This window comes from Neoarius graeffei, chromosome 25, assembly GCF_027579695.1.
Source record: "Neoarius graeffei isolate fNeoGra1 chromosome 25, fNeoGra1.pri, whole genome shotgun sequence".
In the NCBI taxonomy this organism is placed as follows: Eukaryota; Metazoa; Chordata; class Actinopteri; order Siluriformes; family Ariidae; genus Neoarius; species Neoarius graeffei.
The window spans coordinates 5,014,188-5,035,183 of record NC_083593.1 but is presented as its reverse complement, the minus strand read 5'-3'; the positions used below and the strand labels follow the sequence as shown (position 1 = coordinate 5,035,183).

General features: G+C 39.7%; 1 protein-coding gene across 2 annotated transcripts in view; it reads right to left on the bottom strand.

Annotated features, from left to right (window-relative positions):
- The window catches only part of gdpd5a (glycerophosphodiester phosphodiesterase domain containing 5a), a 47,371-nt gene that overhangs the window by 2,555 nt on the left and 23,820 nt on the right, over window positions 1–20,996 (bottom strand). Inside the window, exons 2-13 of one of the 2 annotated variants that reach the window (XM_060908349.1) lie at window positions 19,196–19,373; window positions 10,434–10,537; window positions 10,069–10,162; window positions 9,024–9,083; window positions 8,294–8,392; window positions 8,003–8,096; window positions 7,709–7,854; window positions 5,830–5,912; window positions 4,556–4,706; window positions 4,174–4,395; window positions 2,637–2,794; window positions 276–429 (exon numbers count right to left, since the gene is read on the bottom strand). In XM_060908349.1, the coding sequence (XP_060764332.1) occupies window positions 276–429; window positions 2,637–2,794; window positions 4,174–4,395; window positions 4,556–4,706; window positions 5,830–5,912; window positions 7,709–7,854; window positions 8,003–8,096; window positions 8,294–8,392; window positions 9,024–9,083; window positions 10,069–10,162; window positions 10,434–10,537; window positions 19,196–19,312 (1,482 nt within the window). In that variant the 5' untranslated portion in view covers window positions 19,313–19,373. The remainder of the gene's footprint in view (window positions 1–275; window positions 430–2,636; window positions 2,795–4,173; window positions 4,396–4,555; window positions 4,707–5,829; window positions 5,913–7,708; window positions 7,855–8,002; window positions 8,097–8,293; window positions 8,393–9,023; window positions 9,084–10,068; window positions 10,163–10,433; window positions 10,538–19,195; window positions 19,374–20,996) is intronic. The other variant, XM_060908348.1, reaches the window with a different exon arrangement.

The following is a 20,996-nucleotide window of genomic DNA, read 5'->3' as shown; positions in this document are numbered from 1 at the left end:
TGTGTGTGTGGGGGGGTGGGGGGGGGGGTGGGGGGACACGACAGAAATAAAAGCCGAAAATTACAAGCAATACAGGCTCCTCGGTTATTAAGCCAAATCACATATGTCTTGTAATTTATTAACAAAATGACGTTAATGGTTTATTGAATTGTCAATGCCACAAATCACTTCTCTGGAGCGTCTGTGATTGGTCATGCTGAAATGGCTCATTTGCATCAATATTCCAAAGGGGCAGTAATATTGTGATAGTGATTAGAAAATGATCCTTCGCTCACCATTAACCAGATGGGCTGAGGCACTTTGCGGAGGATGTGAGGAGCGTCGGATGAGACGGACTGAACGCCGCTGCACCACAACACCGAGTAAAGCCACAGCTCGTTCACTGGGTACACGTTCACGCTCACGCTCCTGTTGCTGCCTCTGAAGCGCCTGATTGCGCACAAGGACACACAGATGTACAAATTTACAAGATTAGGTCTCCGATACGTCACCATTTTGACAGTTGAATGATTCTTGCCTGACTTTGTTCACAAAGCTCCACCCACAGGATTTTAGGTGGCCATATATTGTGTATAAAATGACTGACAGGAGATTTATCCAAACACAAACAAGCATTCTGGATCCAGATTCAGATTCCAACAACTCAGCAGCTTCATAAAGTTTCGCAAAGGCCACAGCTTAAAATATATATAACTCAGCAGCTTCATAAAGTTTCGCAAAGGCCACAGCTTAAATTTTTTTGTTTTGTTTTTTTAAAAATCACATTCAAGATTTCTTCCAGAGTATTTATACAAGTAAAGAAAAAAAAAAATACTAGTGCACCTTTAAGAGGGCCTCAAACTTTTAACTGTAAAAAAAATTCCTCATATTTATGTTCGGAACACAGTCCATTTATAAATTTTTGAAATATTCGGCTAATTTTTTTTTTATGTGTACAATAATATTCATTCAATCTGTTTATTAGAGCTTGGAGATTTCCTCTCACAGAACTGAGCATCATTAGATTGCTTTAGTCATTAAATTAAATGTCGGCTTGTTTTGAGTCATTGAACTTTGACCAGTGTGACAAGTGTACCAAAATAATTTTTAGAAATAAACCTCCTGGGTATGCTTTATGAAACCTTGTGGGTTCCCACTGTGAGAACCATGAGATTAAAGTATCCCGTCTGTATTTCTTGGAAAACTGAAAAGCTGAAATGTAATGCCATGGAATGATCAATATACTGGAATGCAATCTAATGCCAATGTCAGTGTGATGCAAATGTCAACTCGTAATGTCAAAAGTAATGCCATGCACTGCGTTAATGTAATGACAGAACTACTGAACTGCAATGATGCGTCATGTCATCAGTAATGCAACTTAATGTCATGCCATCATTAACGTACTGCAACATCATGCCAGGATTACTTCAATGTCAGTTCAATGCAAAAATGTAACGCAGCACTAATAATGTCAATGTAATGTCATGTTAACATCAATACACTGCAGTCAAGTGCAATGAAATGTCATTCGATAATTAACAAAACGCCACCATCATGACCATCACGGAGTATCCAACAAATTATTAGCTTAAGAGTTTCTTGCTGATGTTATTCCAGCGTGTTATATTTACAAGAGAAATGTTCCTTGTCTTATTGCACAATCAGTGGAAACAGAAAGGTGATATGACCGATGGACGCATGCAACCATGGAAATGTTGCCATGGTGACCATCATTTTCAGTCAACCATAAATGGATGCTGATCAAAGAACATCATCGTCAAAAGAAGTGAGAACGCAGCTTTACTTCTATTGTGCTGGACAGATTTATTCATCTCAGTTTGCTAACCAGGATTATTAACCATTTTCCATATACATGCAGCTTTGCTCTCTGATTTCTTACTATCTCTCGTTTTGTCATACAAGAGTTCTAACATTCTCAATAATTTGTGTGACGGAAAATGTTGAGAACATCCAGCTTTGGACTGAGTATTTTTTGTGGTTATGAGTAGCAAATGGTACAACTTCGTTGCTATGCCATTGAAAAATGCGGAATCTTCGATTTGTTGTCTTCTGAAGGAACCTTTTCAGGAACTTTTGAACTTTAGGCTCATGGGAACAAAAGGAACATTTTGAGGAACCCAGGTAGTTTTTCGGGACCTTAGAAACTTCCGCTAGATAAGAAAAGCTAGATTTTTCTTCCTGTGATGTTGTTCCATGATGGTGAAACTTGATAGTTCCTGCATCAGAGTTGGTACATTTCTGCGGCGCAGGAACCATTATCAAACCGCTAAAGCTTATTATTGTAGCTTAATAATGTTTACATGGTAGTGCTGCAACAAGGCGATACACCTTGCTGAGGAACTCGGGAGTTCTTGTTCAGGATAAATTGTATGAAAACAAACTGTGGAACATTTTTGCAGTCTTCCATCTACAATCTTACACGCACTCTATTTTTCCTGACATTTTGCATTTGACAAAATCGCTGTAATCCTTTTTTACTTGTTCAGTCACACGAACACTTAACACTTTATATCTGTTCAAGTGAACTACAGCCTTGTGTAATAAATATATAATATATTGCACATATACTTTTTTTACATTATATTTTGAGCTGATATGCAGAGTTAAATTTCTGTAAGAGTCTGTGTGTGTACCTGATTTCTGGTTCTGTTGCTTGGCTGTAGTGTAAGCTCACTGTATGGATTCCCCTTCCGTTAAACTCCTCTGCAGAAAGTGCCCCATCCTCCACTTGCTGCAGCAGAGGCACAGCGGCTTGCACCTTCTTTTTGTACCAGTCCGTCATCCACATCACCTACACGCACAAACACACACACAAACTTCTGACCACTGGCTCGCAGTGTTCGACAGCCCTGACACACCAACATCTCATTACCTGCATTCCAAACCTGTGTGTCAGCAACACTTCCAAAACAAGCCCTAGCACTATCTCCGCTTGACACTACACAGCAGGTGCCTCCAGTTTAAAAACACAAAACAGACCGTGACTTCACATTATGCTGGATGAAAATGGCCTGAGCGTTTACAGTAAACCTTTCCATGATGGCGGTACAACAAACATTAGCACCAATAGTTTTTCCAGGATTATTTTTTTTCCACTTAATTATGAGAAATGAAGTATGGAAGGCAGTTATTCTCAACTACAGATTTGCTCTGAATAGTTTTTGCTAATTAAGCATACCTACTTGAGCCGGCGTCGATCCGATACACAGGACCGGTATCGGGCTGACAAACGGTAGATCGGATATCGGGGAGGGGATTTGATCCCCATCAGTATCAAAAATTAAATAGTGTTCTCTACTACATACTACAGCAATAGCAAAGGATTAGTTGGATTATCATCATTTTATCATCATCAATTCATATTAATTTATTACTCATTATATTTTAGTGTTTGTTCTGACAGATTATTTCAATGATAGATTATGTTCAGATATGTACTCTCAATATTAATGGCCTGAATAGAAAACAGGAGCAATACATCTCATCTCATCTCATTATCTCTAGCCGCTTTATCCTTCTACAGGGTCGCAGGCAAGCTGGAGCCTATCCCAGCTGACTATGGGCGAAAGGCGGGGTTCACCCTGGACAAGTTGCCAGGTCATCACAGGGCTGACACATAGACACAGACAACCATTCACACTCGCATTCACACCTACGGTCAATTTAGAGTCACCAGTTAACCTAACCTGCATGTCTTTGGACTGTGGGGGAAACCGGAGCACCCGGAGGAAACCCACGCGGACACCGGGAGAACATGCAAACTCCGCACAGAAAGGCCCTCGCCGGCCCTGGGGCTCGAACCCAGGACCTTCTTGCTGTGAGGCGACAGCGTTAACCACTACACCACCGTGCCGCCGGAGCAATACATATAAATGTTATTTTAAAAATTAATTTTGTAATAGTCTTGTTATTGATTATATTAACACTAATAAATAATTTAAATATGGCCACTGTATAATGCATATATAGTAATATATGTAATATAATGCACATATAATAATAAATAAAATAGCAATAATGATACAATACAATATTTTTACATGCAAATTGTCCTTTTTTGCAATAATAATAATAATTTAATATCATTTAAAATAAGAATGAATTTTTCATCCATTGTAATCAATAATGAATGTTCTTATTACGATGATGATGATGATGGTCACTCATCACCTGTTCAGACTGGATGCCTGAGCGCTGCACAGCCTTTAGGGCATCGTTGATCCAGAGTTCGTGTCGTGGGTGTTGAGGCGGAGGCCTTCGCAGGCTGAACATCACCGAGCGGTTCGTCTTCACTGCCAGACGCAGCAGTTCCACCAGACTACACACCGTCTGATTGGCTGCTCGGCTTCGATCCTTCATCGACATGTACTGGGTCGTCCAGTACGGATCGTCCTGAGGGACAAGAGACACCTCTGACTTGTTTATAAGCTATTTTCTAAAACAATTACTCGTTGAAATCCTCATGATAAAGAAAGCAAACTCTAAGATTAGCTACAGATTCTTCAGCTCCGTGTGTGTGTGTGTGTGTGTGTGTGTGTGTGTGTGTGTGTACCCTGAGAAACCAGAGGCCAGCATTTAGAGAGCGTATCTCAGGCCAGGTGAAGAGCGAGGCATCTTCGTGTTGCCGCTGTGGAAAGACCCGGGCCACGTCTGTGGTGCGGCGCAGCGTACGATCACGCACCAGAAAGGCCACTCCATCTGCACTAAGCAGGAAAAACAAACACGTCTGTAGTTTTAGTGGAAAAACCTAGCTAAACAGTGAGGACCAGAGACTGTGGTCTCACTTTAAGAACCTCGTCTGCTGTACCTGCTTGTGTGCAATGCTCTAAAGAGATGCAATAAAATAACGTTCCAAAAAGTGGATCTGTAACCAAAAAAAACAGAAAGGGTGCTTCCAACACAGACACTTTTTCAGGAATCCGATCAGTATCAGTTCCTGTTGTAGAGTATGTAATTTTTTGACAAATGGGAAAAAAAAAAACCTAATACGAAAGAAGTATACTACACTGTGGGAAACTTTTCCGAAACCCAAGTACACGTCAGGAATTCTGAAACATTCACTCAGTACTTTCTCAGAAGCTCAGGAGCTTTAGTCACATCTCATTGCAGAAACCTTTTCAAGAACCAGAGTATGTTTTCACCCTAGAACCTTAGATACACTGTTACACAAGGAACACGGGTACTTTTTGAAGAGCATAGAGGCACATTCTGGTATGTTTCCACCAGAAGAGATGGTATTTTACTAGGATGTAGTGCCATGAACCTTTTCAGTTCCTGCTTCCTAGCAGGCATTTACAACTACTAAAGCTGGCTTTATGTTATGAGCTGCCAAGCAAAATATTTCTGATGCTGCAATGCAGCTTCAGCCTTCCATGTTTCCTGCAGAATGATGGGAACCCAAACCAGGAACTTGCCCAGGAACTCTGTAGTTCTTGTTCAGAATTTTTTTTTTTTTAGGGACGTGTGTCATGCTACAGGAAAATGACTGACTCATTGCAGTCCCTCATTAATCCAGAGAGCGATTCAGAGAGCTCCAAGTGTGTGATAGAGATTATCATTATCGTGCCTGCACTTCATCAGCGGAGTCAATAACGAGCCTCTTGAGAGCGCCATATCACTCCGCTCAATATCGCTTCAATGGCAGGAGGAACAATCAGTAACCATGGTGCTGCACGTGGAGTCAGCCAATCCAAAACGCGCAAGGTGTAAATCACACTCCATCTCAGCAGAGTTGAAAGATCAAGCCCTGGGCTTTTCACGCTATGATTCACGTTATTTTTCTTTTTACGTTGCATGTAAAGGTCAGGAAGATGAATCAACAGGTACCTGATGGTGACGTCAGCCTCAAAGCCGCTCACTCTCTGCTGCAAGGCTTTGCTGAAGGACATAATGGTGTTTTCCGGAGCGAGCTATAAAGCAAATGACAATGCAGCATCAAATTTAAAAAAAAAAAAATTATGTAAACATCACTGAGATGCATTTGGTTGCCTCAGTCACAGAATTTGTCATATTAATCAATTTCAATTCAATTTAAAAACCAGTGCATGCATAATTGTTATTTTAAACAAACTCAAAACGTTAAACCATTTTTAAAATGTAAAAGTTATTTCACTATGTATTTAATCTTACTGGTGTGTGTGTGTGGCATTGGTTTTGATTTTGCAGCTGACAGGTTTTTTAAATGCAAGATGCCCGTTTTGATTTATATGCTCTATTTAATATTACGCCTTTATTTATTCATTTTTTTCTCACTTGCTGCTAACATGCAGGGCTCCTATGAAAAGGAGGCACTAATCTCAGCAGGGCTTCCTTTCTGCACAAAACAAACAAGGGCTTTATGGGAAGAAAAAAAAAGAATAAAAAAGTAACAAAAAGGTACAATGGAGATGGGCTTATTTATAGGAAGCTTGACATACATCTGCGTGCGAGTACAACCATCAGTCGGCATGTCAGACGCTCGCTGGCCATGCTGTGAAAACTGTCCATGCAGATGCTCATCCAAGTTTCCAAATCCGTCATTGCTTAACTCTTGAATATTTTCTATCATGAATACTATTATTAAAAACCTTATAATTTCTGTTTTCCAAAGAAATGTATATCTTATTAAGATCTGTTCAGTACTTTGGGAGTAACGGCAGGTTGAATTCGGTACAACAGAGTAAAAACTCTGCTCCGTGACGTCGGGAAACTGCTGGTGCTTTTTGAGTCACGGGAAAGCGCTCAGGCGCTCTCTCTTCTGATCGGTTTCCGACTGGATTACTTGTGAATATCAATCAGATCACTTTTATAGAGATGTTCTCTCGCTCTCACGGTTTCTGATGAAGAATTCAGCAAAAAATTTCCGTCTGCTAGTTTTGATGTTATGATTCATGAGAGATTTTGAAGTGAGTTTTCATAGCTTTACCTACTTATTTTTTCAAATCAAACTGATTCAAGTAAATAAGTAACTATTTTAGAATATAACTGGAGTTGTTTTGATGAAAAATTGAGATCTTAGTGGTCGGAATGAGATTTTTAAAAACCGGAAGTCAGAAACACGAGTGTCAATTTCAGTTCAGTTAATGTGAATTGTTTATTGGATGTGACTCACACAGTTTTTTCGAGGTTTGCTGTGAAAGCTGTGAATATTATCATTTATATTCTTTAATATAATACACTAGTAGGCCCTACTTTTGACAAACACAAAGGCCTACAGAGCACAAAGAGGGTATTAGAAATGACCTTTTATTACTTTTTTATTGAGTGTACCGATTTAACGTTTTTACCCAATCAGCATAATTAATACTATTTAAATACAATTTTGCAGAATTGGTTTTTACTAATTTTTCAAACTTTGTATTCAGTATACAACTATTTATGTGCTGCCAATTTCCATGCAAGTATCTTGAAAAATAAAGTTATTAAGAAAAAAAAAAAAAAAAAACACATTTGATCTCACTGGTTGATGAGGCCCATTTTGGACCATGTGATCCTCATACAGAATATTACGACAACTTTCTAAAAATTAAGATGTTTTTTCAATCTTTGACTTGTAATATCTCAAGAACGGATAAACATATTTTAATTCTGTAAAAAGCATGCTGTCCTGCATTCAATTCTGAATTCAATGAGAGCAGTTTCACGCAATTTGGACTGAATTTTCACCTGATATGCCAACCATTATAAGTGATGATAAAAATAAATAAATAAATCTGCGTTTAATCACCATTGGAGCTCCTCGGCGGCCGATGATGGCGGGCCGCATCTTCAATTTCGATCGGTCCATGATGCAGGGGGAGGAAATGGTGAGAGGAATCAGATAGAGAGCCAGGAGAACACACACATACAGCAGGAATAGCAGCACCTGAAATCCTACATACACACACACACACACACACACATATATACAGTATATATTATTCAGGTGGATTGGGCATATGAGTCTATCAGGCGCAGCATGAGTGTATGTGTGCGTCATAGCAGTGTTCATTTGCACAATCCACAGCATTTGCACACTCACTCGTTCTTTCTCCACGCACCACCTGGCCAGCGACAATCCACCCCAACGCCGTCATGGCAGCCACAGCCCCAAGGTGCAGGAAGGGTCCAGTCGACTGCATGCAAACATAAAACCCAACCACATGGAACACTGGAACCAAGTCAGGCACTGAAGCCATGTTGAAATGTCATGTAGTAGTACTAGTACAATAAGGAGACTCAAGTTGTGCTATAGACTTGTTTTTGGAACATCATGGAGCATGAAATCTCCAACCTGGTGCATTACTGAGTGAGTGAATGAATGTGTTCTGACCTGAAGCGAGATGAGGATGATGTCCCATTCGCCCCTCCATACGTCATCGATGGACACCACGCCGGCGACGGTCGTGAGCAGGACAGCCAGCACGCCAATCTGCTCATAGAGAACAATGGCAAACATCTGTATGCTAATATTTATTACCAAAAAAAAAAAGCTTCTGTAGTAACGCTCATTCATAAAAATGATCTGGTCGCCATCACCAGGCAGCGATATGTCAAGTATTTCACCACATTCAAAAAGTGGAGAAAAAGTAAACCATATTGGGTCAATTGGGATTCTCATCCTCAAGAGAGGGACAGAAAAATCAAAAAGACTGTTCAATTCAACATGCGAGAAGTGCCTGGACTGTGTTTGTTGTTGTTGTCGTCTAATCATCTCATACTGAATTTAATGCTAATACTGAAGACCGATGTTAACACCATGTTGCTAACAAACTAACTAACCAATGAAGTTACACTCCATATGATCAGAACATGAAAACGGCGCTGTTGCCATGGTGGTGCCATCCATGATGTAAACATAAGAGGCTCAGAGAACAGAGAGAATCAGCAACTGCTAGCCCCAACCTATACTACTGGTTTAACTCTGTGCTGATCTTGAGCAGGTACTAAAACCTATACAAGTGCAATCATTGGTACTGGAGCATTTTTGTGGCGTGCATTGAAAAATCTTGTGATGCAGAATGCAGGAAAAGTGAGGAAGCAAACTCGTCCCGTGTGTTTACCTTATGAATCCAGTAGAGGTTAAGTTGCTGCCCCAGTGCAATATGACAAAGGCCTAATATCTGAAAGTGGATCAGACATGGAAATAAATAAATAAATAAATAAGGGGTGGATTACATGACAAAAATATCATCTCACAATCCTGAAAGAAATTTATACAATACACACAATGTATCACGATATATACGTTTGCTACCAAACCGACAACAAAACAGTAATGTTGCATTAAAAACACCGAGTCCAATGATACTTTTATTTAACGTCTACACAAATTATTTAAAACTGAAAAATCATCTGCGGGCGGCACGGTGGTGTAGTGGTTAGCGCTGTCGCCTCACAGCAAGAAGTCCGGGTTCGAGCCCCGTGGCCGGCGAGGGCCTTTCTGTGTGGAGTTTGCATGTTCTCCCCGTGTCCGCATGGGTTTCCTCCGGGTGCTCTGGTTTCCCCCACAGTCCAAAAGACATGCAGGTTAGGTTAACTGGTGACTCTAAATTGACCGTAGGTGTGAATGTGAGTGTGAATGGTTGTCTGTGTCTATGTGTCAGCCCTGTGATGACCTGGCGACTTGTCCAGGGTGTACCCCGCCTTTCACCCGTAGTCAGCTGGGATAGGCTCCAGCTTGCCGGCGACCCTGTAGAAGGATAAAGCGGCTAGAGATGAGATGAGAAATCATCTGCAAGAATGAACCTTACAATCAAATCTGTTGCTTTCAATCAGTTTGTAACTACATTAAAAATATTTTTAAATTGTGAATGCATTAAAATATATGATAGATGTAATATCATTGAAAAAAAGTAATCCAAGTGTAATAATTTATTAAATTAATCATCTTGAGCAGGTACTACACCATCATACTGTATTCCCCCTGCCAAAATCAGTATTTAAACTTGCAGTTTCAGGATACGAGGGTTTCTAATAAATAACGGACAGTGAAACTAGTACATGAGAAAGGATGTGTGAGTGAGTGTGTGTGAGTGAGAGAGAGAGAGAGAGAGAGAGAGAGAGAGAGAGAGAGAGAGAGAGAGAGTGCATGTGTTAAATGCTCACCATTAAAAATGCAGTGTAAGAGAATCCCACAAGCGTGGTGGCGAGAATAGGGACAGTGCCATCGCTCCACTCCCCTGATCGGTTATATAACAACCTGCGAGATGAGATGTGACTCAGTGTGACTCAGACACCACAACCCGAGACTAACCACCATCGTTACTTATTACACGCTTGGATTGCTTTAATTGACCTTTACACCTACAGCACGTCTCATATTTGAGCAGGCCAGGCCAAAGGAGGTGTGTTTTCACTGGATTACATGACAGAATTACAGAAACACCAGTCATGCGGGCAGATCTGACACTTTTAAGTAAACCCACTGTAACTGAAGAAGCATGCAACAGGTTAATACCTTAGTGTCTTACCAGTTAAACTCGTTGTAGTCGTTGTGAGCCTCCCACCAAAAGTAAGACCAGACAAGGAGGAGGAGAAACGAGGAGCACAGGATGAGGAACCAGGAGCATTCCCACTGTAAAAGAAAGAAAACCAACGTAAAGATTTTTTAAAAATGATTAGCGGTTAAGGTTTTGGTGAGGCAATCAAATGCTATCCTTATTTTACCTTTTATTTGAATAGACACTTTTTTTCCTGAAGCACAAAAGTTATTTAGGAAGACTTTCAGGTTCATAACGCAACATACAGTCACACGGCAAGTGAATAAAACTACAACATGCCATTCAGGGCAATGATATTGATCTTGAACTAGTGCATCGGTCCACTGGTTGAACTCCTTACTGAGCAACAAGAGATGCATCAACAACATGCTGCTCAGGTCTGCAGTTTCCATCCATAAGCACTTCAATATATATGTACGCGCCGATTAATTTCGTCGATGCCTCTGCCAACAAGAAGTCTGTTCCTTCTTGTTATCATGCTGTATGCCAGAAATACCCTAAAAATATAATTCAAACAGGAAGGAGACTATTAAAAAATATATATATTTTAGGCATTTGACCTTGCCCAGGTATATGCCGATGTACTACACTGTGCTATAATAAAAACACACAGGACTATATGCAGCTTGGTTGCAGTCAGGGGTGTGTGGCCTGTTACCTTGGAGACCATAGCAATAGCTAATCTGGTGCATTTAAAAAAAAAAAACCAAAACCTTTGATGCCGACTCCAAACTGGTTTTAATGAAGAACAGAAAAACGTTCATCTTGAAATGAAAATCAGGAACTCTTAAGAATCCCAAGACAGGTGGGAAATTAGGATGTGTAAGCTGGGATTTGAAACAGATTTCAGACCGGAGTCTAAATTGTGAACCTTTGAAGATGTCCTCAAAGTGGAGAGAAAACAAACAAATGACAGACCGACGTTTAATTAAATTCCTTCTCCGCAGAAACCTCAGCGGCCAGTGGGAAAGAGCAAACGACTTGTGAAATAACACGCAGCAGGTGGTAACCTTCAAGTGACTGAGGAGAGAGTGAGAGTTGCACGAGATCGCTGTGGGAGATGGAGGGGTGGGGATTTAACGTGCAGGCTGACCTGGCAGGGAAACCACAGCTCCAGATCAGTGGATATCATCATCATCATCAACACACAGGAGATGAGAAAAAGGCTCTCCGTCTGGTCAACTGGCTCAGAGCAAAGAACCTCAAAGTCCTGTTAATCCCATGATGAGCAACAGACCTAATGATGATGTCCAGAAGTCTGGAACCATAAGCAACCACTCAATATCACTGTATCTTGATTTTACGTGTCTCTCTCTCTCTCTCTCTCTCTCTCTCCTGTTCTAGTCCACAAAGTTGAAATCAAAGTCATGTATTTATTTGGTTACTCAAAACACAAATTTAAGCATGTCAGAAAATGAGGAAGGAGTGATGCTTGTTGATGCAAGTTTTTCATTCCTTAGCGATTCCAGACCTTTTCAGGGGTTTTCCAATGAAAGCAGTCCTGCTGTGTTCTGTTCATTAAACGCATCATAAAATAAGAAATCTGTTGTGCATTAATGAGCCTGTGCTAGTGCAGAGAAGAAGGGAATGCTTATAGTGTCTTTGGTCATCTGTAGAAACATTTACACTGGAAATAGGTGCCTTATTTCATACTCCATATTTTTCCAGACCCGATTGTGATTGCTGTGTTCATATCAGTGCCAACAGAGTAAACGCAAGAGGGTTCACTTTCACCAATTTTTGGCATGTAACTCAGTTTACAAGTGAACTTTGACAGGGTCATACATCCCACCAACAATAATTTACACCATGACCACCACTAATGAACTATATGGTTTATATTCAGTTTACTGTGAGATTTAAACTAGTAAGCTTCCTAACATTATAGTATTAGAAAACTAAAGCCCTATATGTGAAGGTGGGAATATCTTAATACGTTGCTAAAAATTCTGTTCTATCCTCTGAGAGGAAAACAAAAATGCTTGGCACTTTTTTCTTTGTTCTAAATGGGGAAGCTATGGCCTAATGTTTAGAGAAGCAGCTTTGGGACCAAAAGGTTGCCGGTTCCATTCTCTGGACCAGTAAGAATGGCTTAAGTGTCCTTAAGCAAGGCACCTTACCCCCAACTGCTCCCCAGGCTGCTCTGGGTATGTTGTCTGTCACTCTTGATAAGAACGTCTGCTAAATGCCTGAAATGTAATGTAATGTAAATGACACTCCAGGAAGCGCTTGTTGTTTGCGTTTGTCTTCTGCCAAAGCAAAAAGTTTAAACTAAGTGAAATAGTAATGATCAAGTACAACTTGCACAACCAAAAACTATAATGAAAGTCAAAACAATGCATTTATATTAAAATTAGTTGCACATAGTACACATGGAATTTTCAGCATGAGGACCACGTGTACAGTGTGAAGACTGATTGGCTCATCCTCTATCCAGTTTTCTGTTATTTTTAATAATAATAATAATCCAATCTGATAACTCAATGTTTAAACCTTCTAGACAAGCCACAAAACCCAAGAGGAGCATGAAGTCTGATTAACAATCAGTGCTCTTATAAATAGACATACGAAAGGGGATCATTGATAATTCACTTGGGTATCACAGCGAAATGAACTGAATAAAGGCAGACACTCTGCTAATCCACGTCTGGACAAGCGACTCAGGACGAGTTCCAGACGGCTCATAAACTGGAGGACAAATCTCCCAAACCATAAAAAGGCCATGTGGAAAGTTTAAATAAGGTCATTGCCCTAACAACGCAAAACAAACTCGCTTTAGTGGAGGCGCAGCACGACGTTTACAACGTTACGCGCTTTTGTGTGGGACATTACGGGGTGTTAAGACTACGACACATCCCAGACCTCAGTGCCTGAATCATTTGTTGCACAGAGCTTGCTCAGGCTAATCTGGCAATCCAATCAACTTTTTTAGAACCTCACGTGCACTTGCTTTAATCAGGACAATAAGGATCACCAATAATGACCAAGCAGCAGCACATGCAAAAAACAAAAACAAACAAAAAAAAAACCCACCCATTATATTTTCTTTATATCACATTCACAAAGAATCATTTCCAAAAAAAAAAATTATATATATATGATTTGACTAGTTGTGTTACCAAGGGCATGTAAACTTTCGCACTAATGATTCAAATCAAGCACAAGAATTCTCTCATTCTTTCACAATCAGGTTGTTAAAAAAAAACTAACAGTTTTTGCGATTTTTTGCCTTTCAGTCTGCAGAAAATCAAGTAATTTGATACAGTTTCTAAATAAAATGGTACACTCAGAGCATTTTTTAAGGATTTTCCACTAGGAGACCAACTGGTCTGGGCAATACAATCACAGGCCCCAGAGTCCATGCGGCTGCACCGCTGCGGCATATTCTGTGATGAAAATTGCCGCATTACGAATCCTCGTTTCAGCCAGCATAATATCAACATGGGTAATGCAGTGCCAAGCTTTCCTTGTTAAATGTATACTCAGTGGTTGAGTTGTAAAATCAAACCGGGGGGATGGTGAAATTTTTAGTCGCGTGTCGACCCATTGGTCGGTCCGTCAGTGAGAAACTGGTTTGCTTTTAGGAGGGTTTGCACACAACGTAGGTCTGTGGACCTTGTTCATTTACCAGACATACAGTATTTTGTGCTGATAAAGTGTGTAGTACACACTGTGTACCCTTTTTATTGTTGCAAAAAAACATAATACACTGGTATTTTACTGTAAAACATGCAGTGTGGATGTCATGCGTCATATTTAGTCAGTCTCCTGGCTGACATACCTACCACATTCTCCATATTAGGGTGAAATGCAGATGACAAATTTGAAGTGTAACTTCATAGTCATGGTAGGCTCCTTTTAAATCATTTGGTAAATAATTTATTAAAACCTCAGCAGGCAATGTAAATGAACAACTGAATCTTTTCATATCAAGTCAATAGAATTTTTATTCAAAGCTGAACATTGGGAACATTGAGTTAAATACAGAGGTAGGTAGGTAACCAATAAGCTAAAACAAGCAACAGTAAATCAGACTAAACTTCCTAAAAGATATTTGAGGCATTATGCATTTTTTTGTTTTTTCCTTTTTGTTATTATTGTGTTTATTCTTATGAGTAATGCAAATTATACATGTCCATACTGGTTATTATTTTAATGGAAAGTACTTATGTTATTTCTGATTTATTTATTATCTGAACGAGGATTTGAGCTTTGAAAAATGACCGGATTCTTTCTTTAACGTTGATTCCCGCTGTTATCTAAGTCACGTGACACCTTAACTTTGACGGTTACCAAGGAGCTGCCTTGGATACTTTGATACTTTGCTTCAATACATACCAGCACTTTGATACATACTGGATACAAGCTAGCAAAATGAGTTAAAAGCAGGCATCTTTGGAAAGGGGAAAAGGCCCATTGAGGAGACAGAAGACGAGCCTATGACGAAGAAAAAGAAAGCTGCATTTTAGCAGACACTTTGTCGAGTCCTACACCAATCCTGCTCTGCCTTACATGTTGTGACCGGCTCTCTAATGAGGCAATGAAGCCTTTAAAACTGCTAGTGTCGTTTATTTTAGCCTTCCTGTCTTGAATAACACTTTTTGTTGCCTGAAGAATAACAAACGAATGTCCAGGCTGATTAAATTAATGGCCTTATACAAGAAATCAAAGCTAACATGAACCTGAGTAAGCTATCGATAGCTGGCTAGACTCCAAACTAACATTTATTATGATAGCTGTGTTGTTATCCACCGCCCACAAATTAGGCTACATATCGGTAACTTTACAGCATGATAGTGGGCTCACAGAAAGTGTGACTGATATTCGTAACTCTTGACTTACCTCCTGAAATGTTTTTTCTTGCGATCTTAAATCCGAACTTGCTTAGGTCTTGCTGTCCACTCCGCTTGGCCATGATGCTGCAATCCGCTGCTGTCACTGACGGCGAATGAAACAAAAAAATAACGGAACCCCAACTGAATGTCACCTCCTCAAACGCTTCGCTTGTGCGTGCCCTCTCTCGCGGTAGCTTATTGTATGCTCAGTTTCAGCAAAGCTACATGGAATGGCATTTCTAATTCCAATGTTAAATAGAAGTAATGCCCACATTTATTGATAAAATTGCTCAAGGGAAGGGAGGGGGGATGATTTTGACCATTTTTTATTCCAGGGGGGATGGCATCCCCCCCATCCCCCCTCAACTCGAGTACAGTGTATACTTACTGTACATGGTACTTGGTTAATTAATTGCAACTGATTGAACCAAATGATAAGACATAACTTGGTTTAAAATTTGGTCTCCCAGTGAAGCTGGTTTGGCATTGACTAGGAGACCAAATCTGGCCACTGGGAGACCATTTGGTCTCCCAGTAACTAGGTTAAAAAATGCTCTGGGTACACTAACTCTAAAAATAGATTAAAAAAAAAAGTGTTGTGTTGGAATTCACAGATACAGAGTTTGTTTAGCATGAATGTTCCAACCTCATAAGTAAAGAATAAAACATTGTCAGGTGGCATGCTGTTATAGGAAAATAATCAATGATGCTACCACCACAGCACATCATGTTGTATGTTATTCCTCTTATACTGCCGTACCTCGCCAAGGATTACATCTTTTTTATTCAGCAGACGTCATTTTTTAAAATCCATTTTAAACTTGCATTTAAATGTTGTAGCACATCCAACAAGTTAGATCCTGTTCTCACTTATGCTATAGCAGCTACTCCATAAACAATCACTCCTTCAACAGACGCTCTTTTGAAAGTTGTTTAAAAAGCAAAACAAAACCATGCAGCTTGTCATGTTACAGAGAAACAAGAAAATGCAAAGTCCGGAAGATTTTCAGGAAAAGTTGCAGCTTTGCTTCAGATTGTTAGAAAGCGCTGACAGTGGAGACTCCTTCTGAAAAGAGAAACTCTTTTAAAAATCTGTTTGCATCGTGTGTCATTCATATATGTCCCTGTGCAAGTTGTTGCTATAGAAATTATAGAAAGGATAATGTATTCAAACCAGAGCATTAATATAAACCTGTGAGTTGCAGCTGCACTACTGTTGAATCAACATTGAGGCTACTGACCAATCAGGTCCGATTGTGCACGATGGTGTAAATACTGATATTCAGTAGACAGCTGCTATCAGCCTGACACGGAGCAGACACAGCTGCACATGGATGTTTGTGTGCGCCATCGTTCCTGTATAACGGTGCTGTGTCTGCTTGCTTTTCCCCTGTGATCAGCAGTTCTGTGTTTTGCCCACTGAACACATTCTGTAAACAGTCTCATTTGCATTCACCTGCATGAGCTTTTGTGTTGAGATGGCCACAGCAGCAGGGATCAGGGATTTAAAAAAAAAAAAAAAAAAGTGAAAATGTCACATCATTACCTCACAGGTTTTTTGTTTTGTTTTTTAAGGTGGGGTTTATAACATACAATATTTTCACACCTGTTCTGTGAGAAAACTCACAGATGTGGATGGCTATAAATTAAACAGGTTCAAACACCATATTCTCGAGTGTTCTATTCTTCATGCAACGGTAGCTCGGCTGTTAACATTTATACCAGTGACCGGAATGTCGAGAGTTTAAATCCCAGGAGCAGTCAGCCACATCCTTAGATTACAAATGCTCTCACTTGCAAGTCACTTTAGATAAAATAGTGAATAAAAATGTAAATGCTTCGCAAGTGGCTTTAGTCAAAGCCATTTAAGCTTCTCTAGGAGATGAAGCCAGACTGATTATGGTGATGAGGCACTTGCTTTCCAGCCAGTTGTCATGAATATTAAAGGAAGTAATTAGCACTGATTCCACATCGGTTGCGACATCCATGCAACAGTAAACAGTTACCTGAAGACGGGCTCGTCTTTTCAACAATCTTCATCTTTTTTAATGTTCTTCAGAGCGTCTTTGTGTGGGATTTAGAAAATCTTCACTGTGCTGAAGTGCTCTTTGGATAGAATGGATAATGGATACACTGACTTACACATCCTGTTAAAATGGCAGGTTTTTTTGATGCAAGAAATTTTATTTCTACTTTTAATGTGATAAAGGAACCAACATAATTCAAGTGAAACATTTTCACATCACAAAACCCTGCAGTTTTAACAGGGATAAGTACAGTATCAGGGGAGTAATCAGGAACATTGCGAACTGGCCTGGTGGTTAGTGTGTCCAACTCTTGGGTCGGGTCGGGTCATGCCAAAGACCATCATAAAAAATGGTACCTACTGCCATGAGTAGGTTACCAAAGGACCAGCCTCCCACTGTAACCCTAGATATGTACAGTAATAGGTGAGAGGCTGAGGGTTATAGAAACGTAGATGGGCACCGCCCAATGCGCCTTAAGGCATTAGTACTGGGACGGGAGACTGCCCGAGAAGACCGGGTTCTGGCACAGGAGGGACTTTGACTATCAGGAACACACTTTCATGGAGAATGTTTTAGGACACTTTCACACTAGTTCAAATCAGTGCAAAAATTGATACCCTTGATTCTTTTGTAGTCTGTCTTGATTTTCACTGAATTTAATTCAATGAACCAAAAAGAAAAAGTTGGCTGAGAGGCATGCTGAGCTGAAAATATCCTTGCTAAACCTTTTCATCCATTGATCAGACGGAAAAAGATGAGTAAACTTTTCCCAAGGGCAAGTGGAAATATAAAAAATTAAAAAGAATAAAAAAATTTAACCAGAGTATGGAGAACATGGAGCCATGGCTAAATAACTGATTCAATCATTGTATTTTAAAAAAAATCTAGTTTAAAACATTTTGTGACTCACATCCATCCATCATTCATTTTTTTCTTTTTGTAAGTTGATCCTAACATCTTATTTCTGCAGCCCTACAGCTCAATTTACATTTACCAAAAAAACCCACAGTGCAAACACATGGAATGTTTGATTCACTTCCTGAGTCAGCTCAAAGTCGATTCACTTTCTCAACTGAGTTCAGACCACCTCACTCAGACGTTCCTGAGCAGGATGTTCTGGTCAACACCGGAGTGTGTTTGCTGTGTCTTCAGGCAGGTGAGAACTGTGCTGAGGAGAACACCCTAGATTGTTATAAAACCGATATGTGAAAACAACTCTTCAGGATGCTTAAAGGCTCCAGACTAAACTCTTTTTTAAGAGAACACAAACAACTATGTCTTCGTTAATCTACCACATTTGCAGTAAAGAAGGGGACTAGGATTTTTTTTAAACAAATGCACATGACGGATGGCTTCTTAAAACCCTAGAACCATCTCTGGCTGACTAAACGTTAGTATTGGCACCTGCACTCGTATTACCAGGCCAGAGCAAAGAGGGTGGAAAATCTAACCAGGGTGCTCCTGTGTGCGTTGTATACAGGCAGGAATGACCTACAGCACGCCCTTCGGGAGAACCTGAAACCTCAGCTTGGGTTTCTCTCGACCGTCTCACACACAGATGAGAAAGCAAGAAAGTGCTCTGGTGAATTTCCTCACTTCAGGAAAACCGTTTTCAGGATCCAAAAATTCACCATGGTACAAGCGGCAGTGTAATGGTACCATCATAATAATATTTTCCTAACCATATTTTATTCAACATTTTTTTGAAGTCTTTTTAATTTGGGCCATCAAAGCTTCTCCAGGTGTGTTCTCTTGTACAATGTAGATCAGATGAGCATGGGTTATTGTCTGGACATCAGACGAGCTTATCTGCATGTAAAACAATGGTTGATAATACATGAGCGTAGAAAGCAATAAAGATGCTTCCTACCTTGGAGCTGTCATCGTGGGAGCGCTGGTAGCGTTTCCAGCGGCACCCATAGATCCCGGTCAAGCAGGACAAGCACAGCTGTCTCTCATAGACCTGTAAGGGTTGGTGTTTCACCATGCTCCTTCACACTCGGCCCACCACCGATCTGCTCGCATCCCACTGGGTGTCAGGAAACCTGCTGGCAAACACACTCTTACAGTACATACTACTGCTGAACAATGGATGTCCCATCGAGCTAAACTTTCTCTTTAATTCTGTTCAGATTTTACAGGATTGAAGTTGAAGAATTCTCAATTATTAGAATAGCTGGTACGAAGTATTGTCAATCCTAAAACCACCTTTTTGGTCCAGGCTTACAAAAAAAAAAAAAAAGTTTTTATTGTTATATTTTACTTTGTTACTCTTATGTGAAAACACCTTGAACATCACATTGGTTGTACATAATTGAGAGCAAAAGTTTGCACACCCCAGGACAAAACAAGAAAGATTTAGTGCACAGCATAAATGCATTCTCTCTCTCTCTCAAAAAAAAAATACATTCATTAAAATTACACCAGTTCAAAATGTCCCTTTCAGAGAATGATTAAAATCCTAATATAATATATAATTCATATTTTAAAACTATTAAAGGAACTTATTTTTAATACCCAATACTAACTTTTTTTTTTTTTGTCTTGCTGTAGATACTTACATCTTTAACAACTTGGTATTTATTTATTGATAAATTGTAAAATAGAGGTAGCTTTTCTCACTCAGAAACCACCGGGCTGCAAACTTTTGCACTCAATTGTAAGCACAATTTTAAAAATAATACTTAATGCTCAAAACATGAGCTTTTCCAGTTTCACATTTGGATGCTAATAGATGAGTAAATACAAATTAAGTAATACAGCCAAAAGAAATCGGATTCTCAGGATACAAAAATACGAGTCGTCTATTGATGTAATTTAAAAACACTGTAAACCCATTAATCTTGATAAACTAGTCAGTCATTCATGCTTCACCAAACTCACAGCTGTAGATGACTTAAATTAGATGACATTGACAAAGACAGCATGAAAATTTAATGTTGGTTGGTGGAGGTCAGTTCATCAACACATTATTGTATAAATAGCAGCGGTCGCGTCCCTGATGTTAAAGATGGCGAGGTGACACCCACGAGTGAGAGACGCGAGGACAGTGGTGTATCTGAAGAAATCAGTGCTGAATTTCAGTCAGTCAATCTACAGCTTTACGCACAATCTCCACAAGCTTCCTGAACGTGTGGGTGAAAAGATGGAATATATTCACACCTATCCAATTACATGTTGATGGAAATGCAATACTTTTGCTTTAGCTAAACAATAACAGTTAAAACCATTCTATAGTGCCTTAAACCGGAAGGAACCAATTCATGAAACTGGTTAGCAAGCAAGTATCCTAACTAACTGGCTAGCTTGCAGGGTTGCCAGGTGAAAAAGAGCTCAACAAACTTTCAAAAATAATCCAATAATCAATAGAACATATCCAATCCTCAGGCAGTATTAAAACATGTACTTCCCCCAAAGATCCTAAAATAGTTCTGGATTGTTTTCATATTTTATTATGAATAATCAACAGGCCACTATACATAGATGGTGAAAGTATAGTGATGGACCATCTCACGTGCCACGAGTGTCTATTTTATTAATATGTGGATATAATGAATCCCATCCCCGAGAGCTCGGTGGAAATAAATTTTTTTTTACAACCAATCACAGCAGTTCAAAAGTAGTCTGATTTGTGCAGTAAAATCATAGACCTGGCAACACTGCTGCCACAT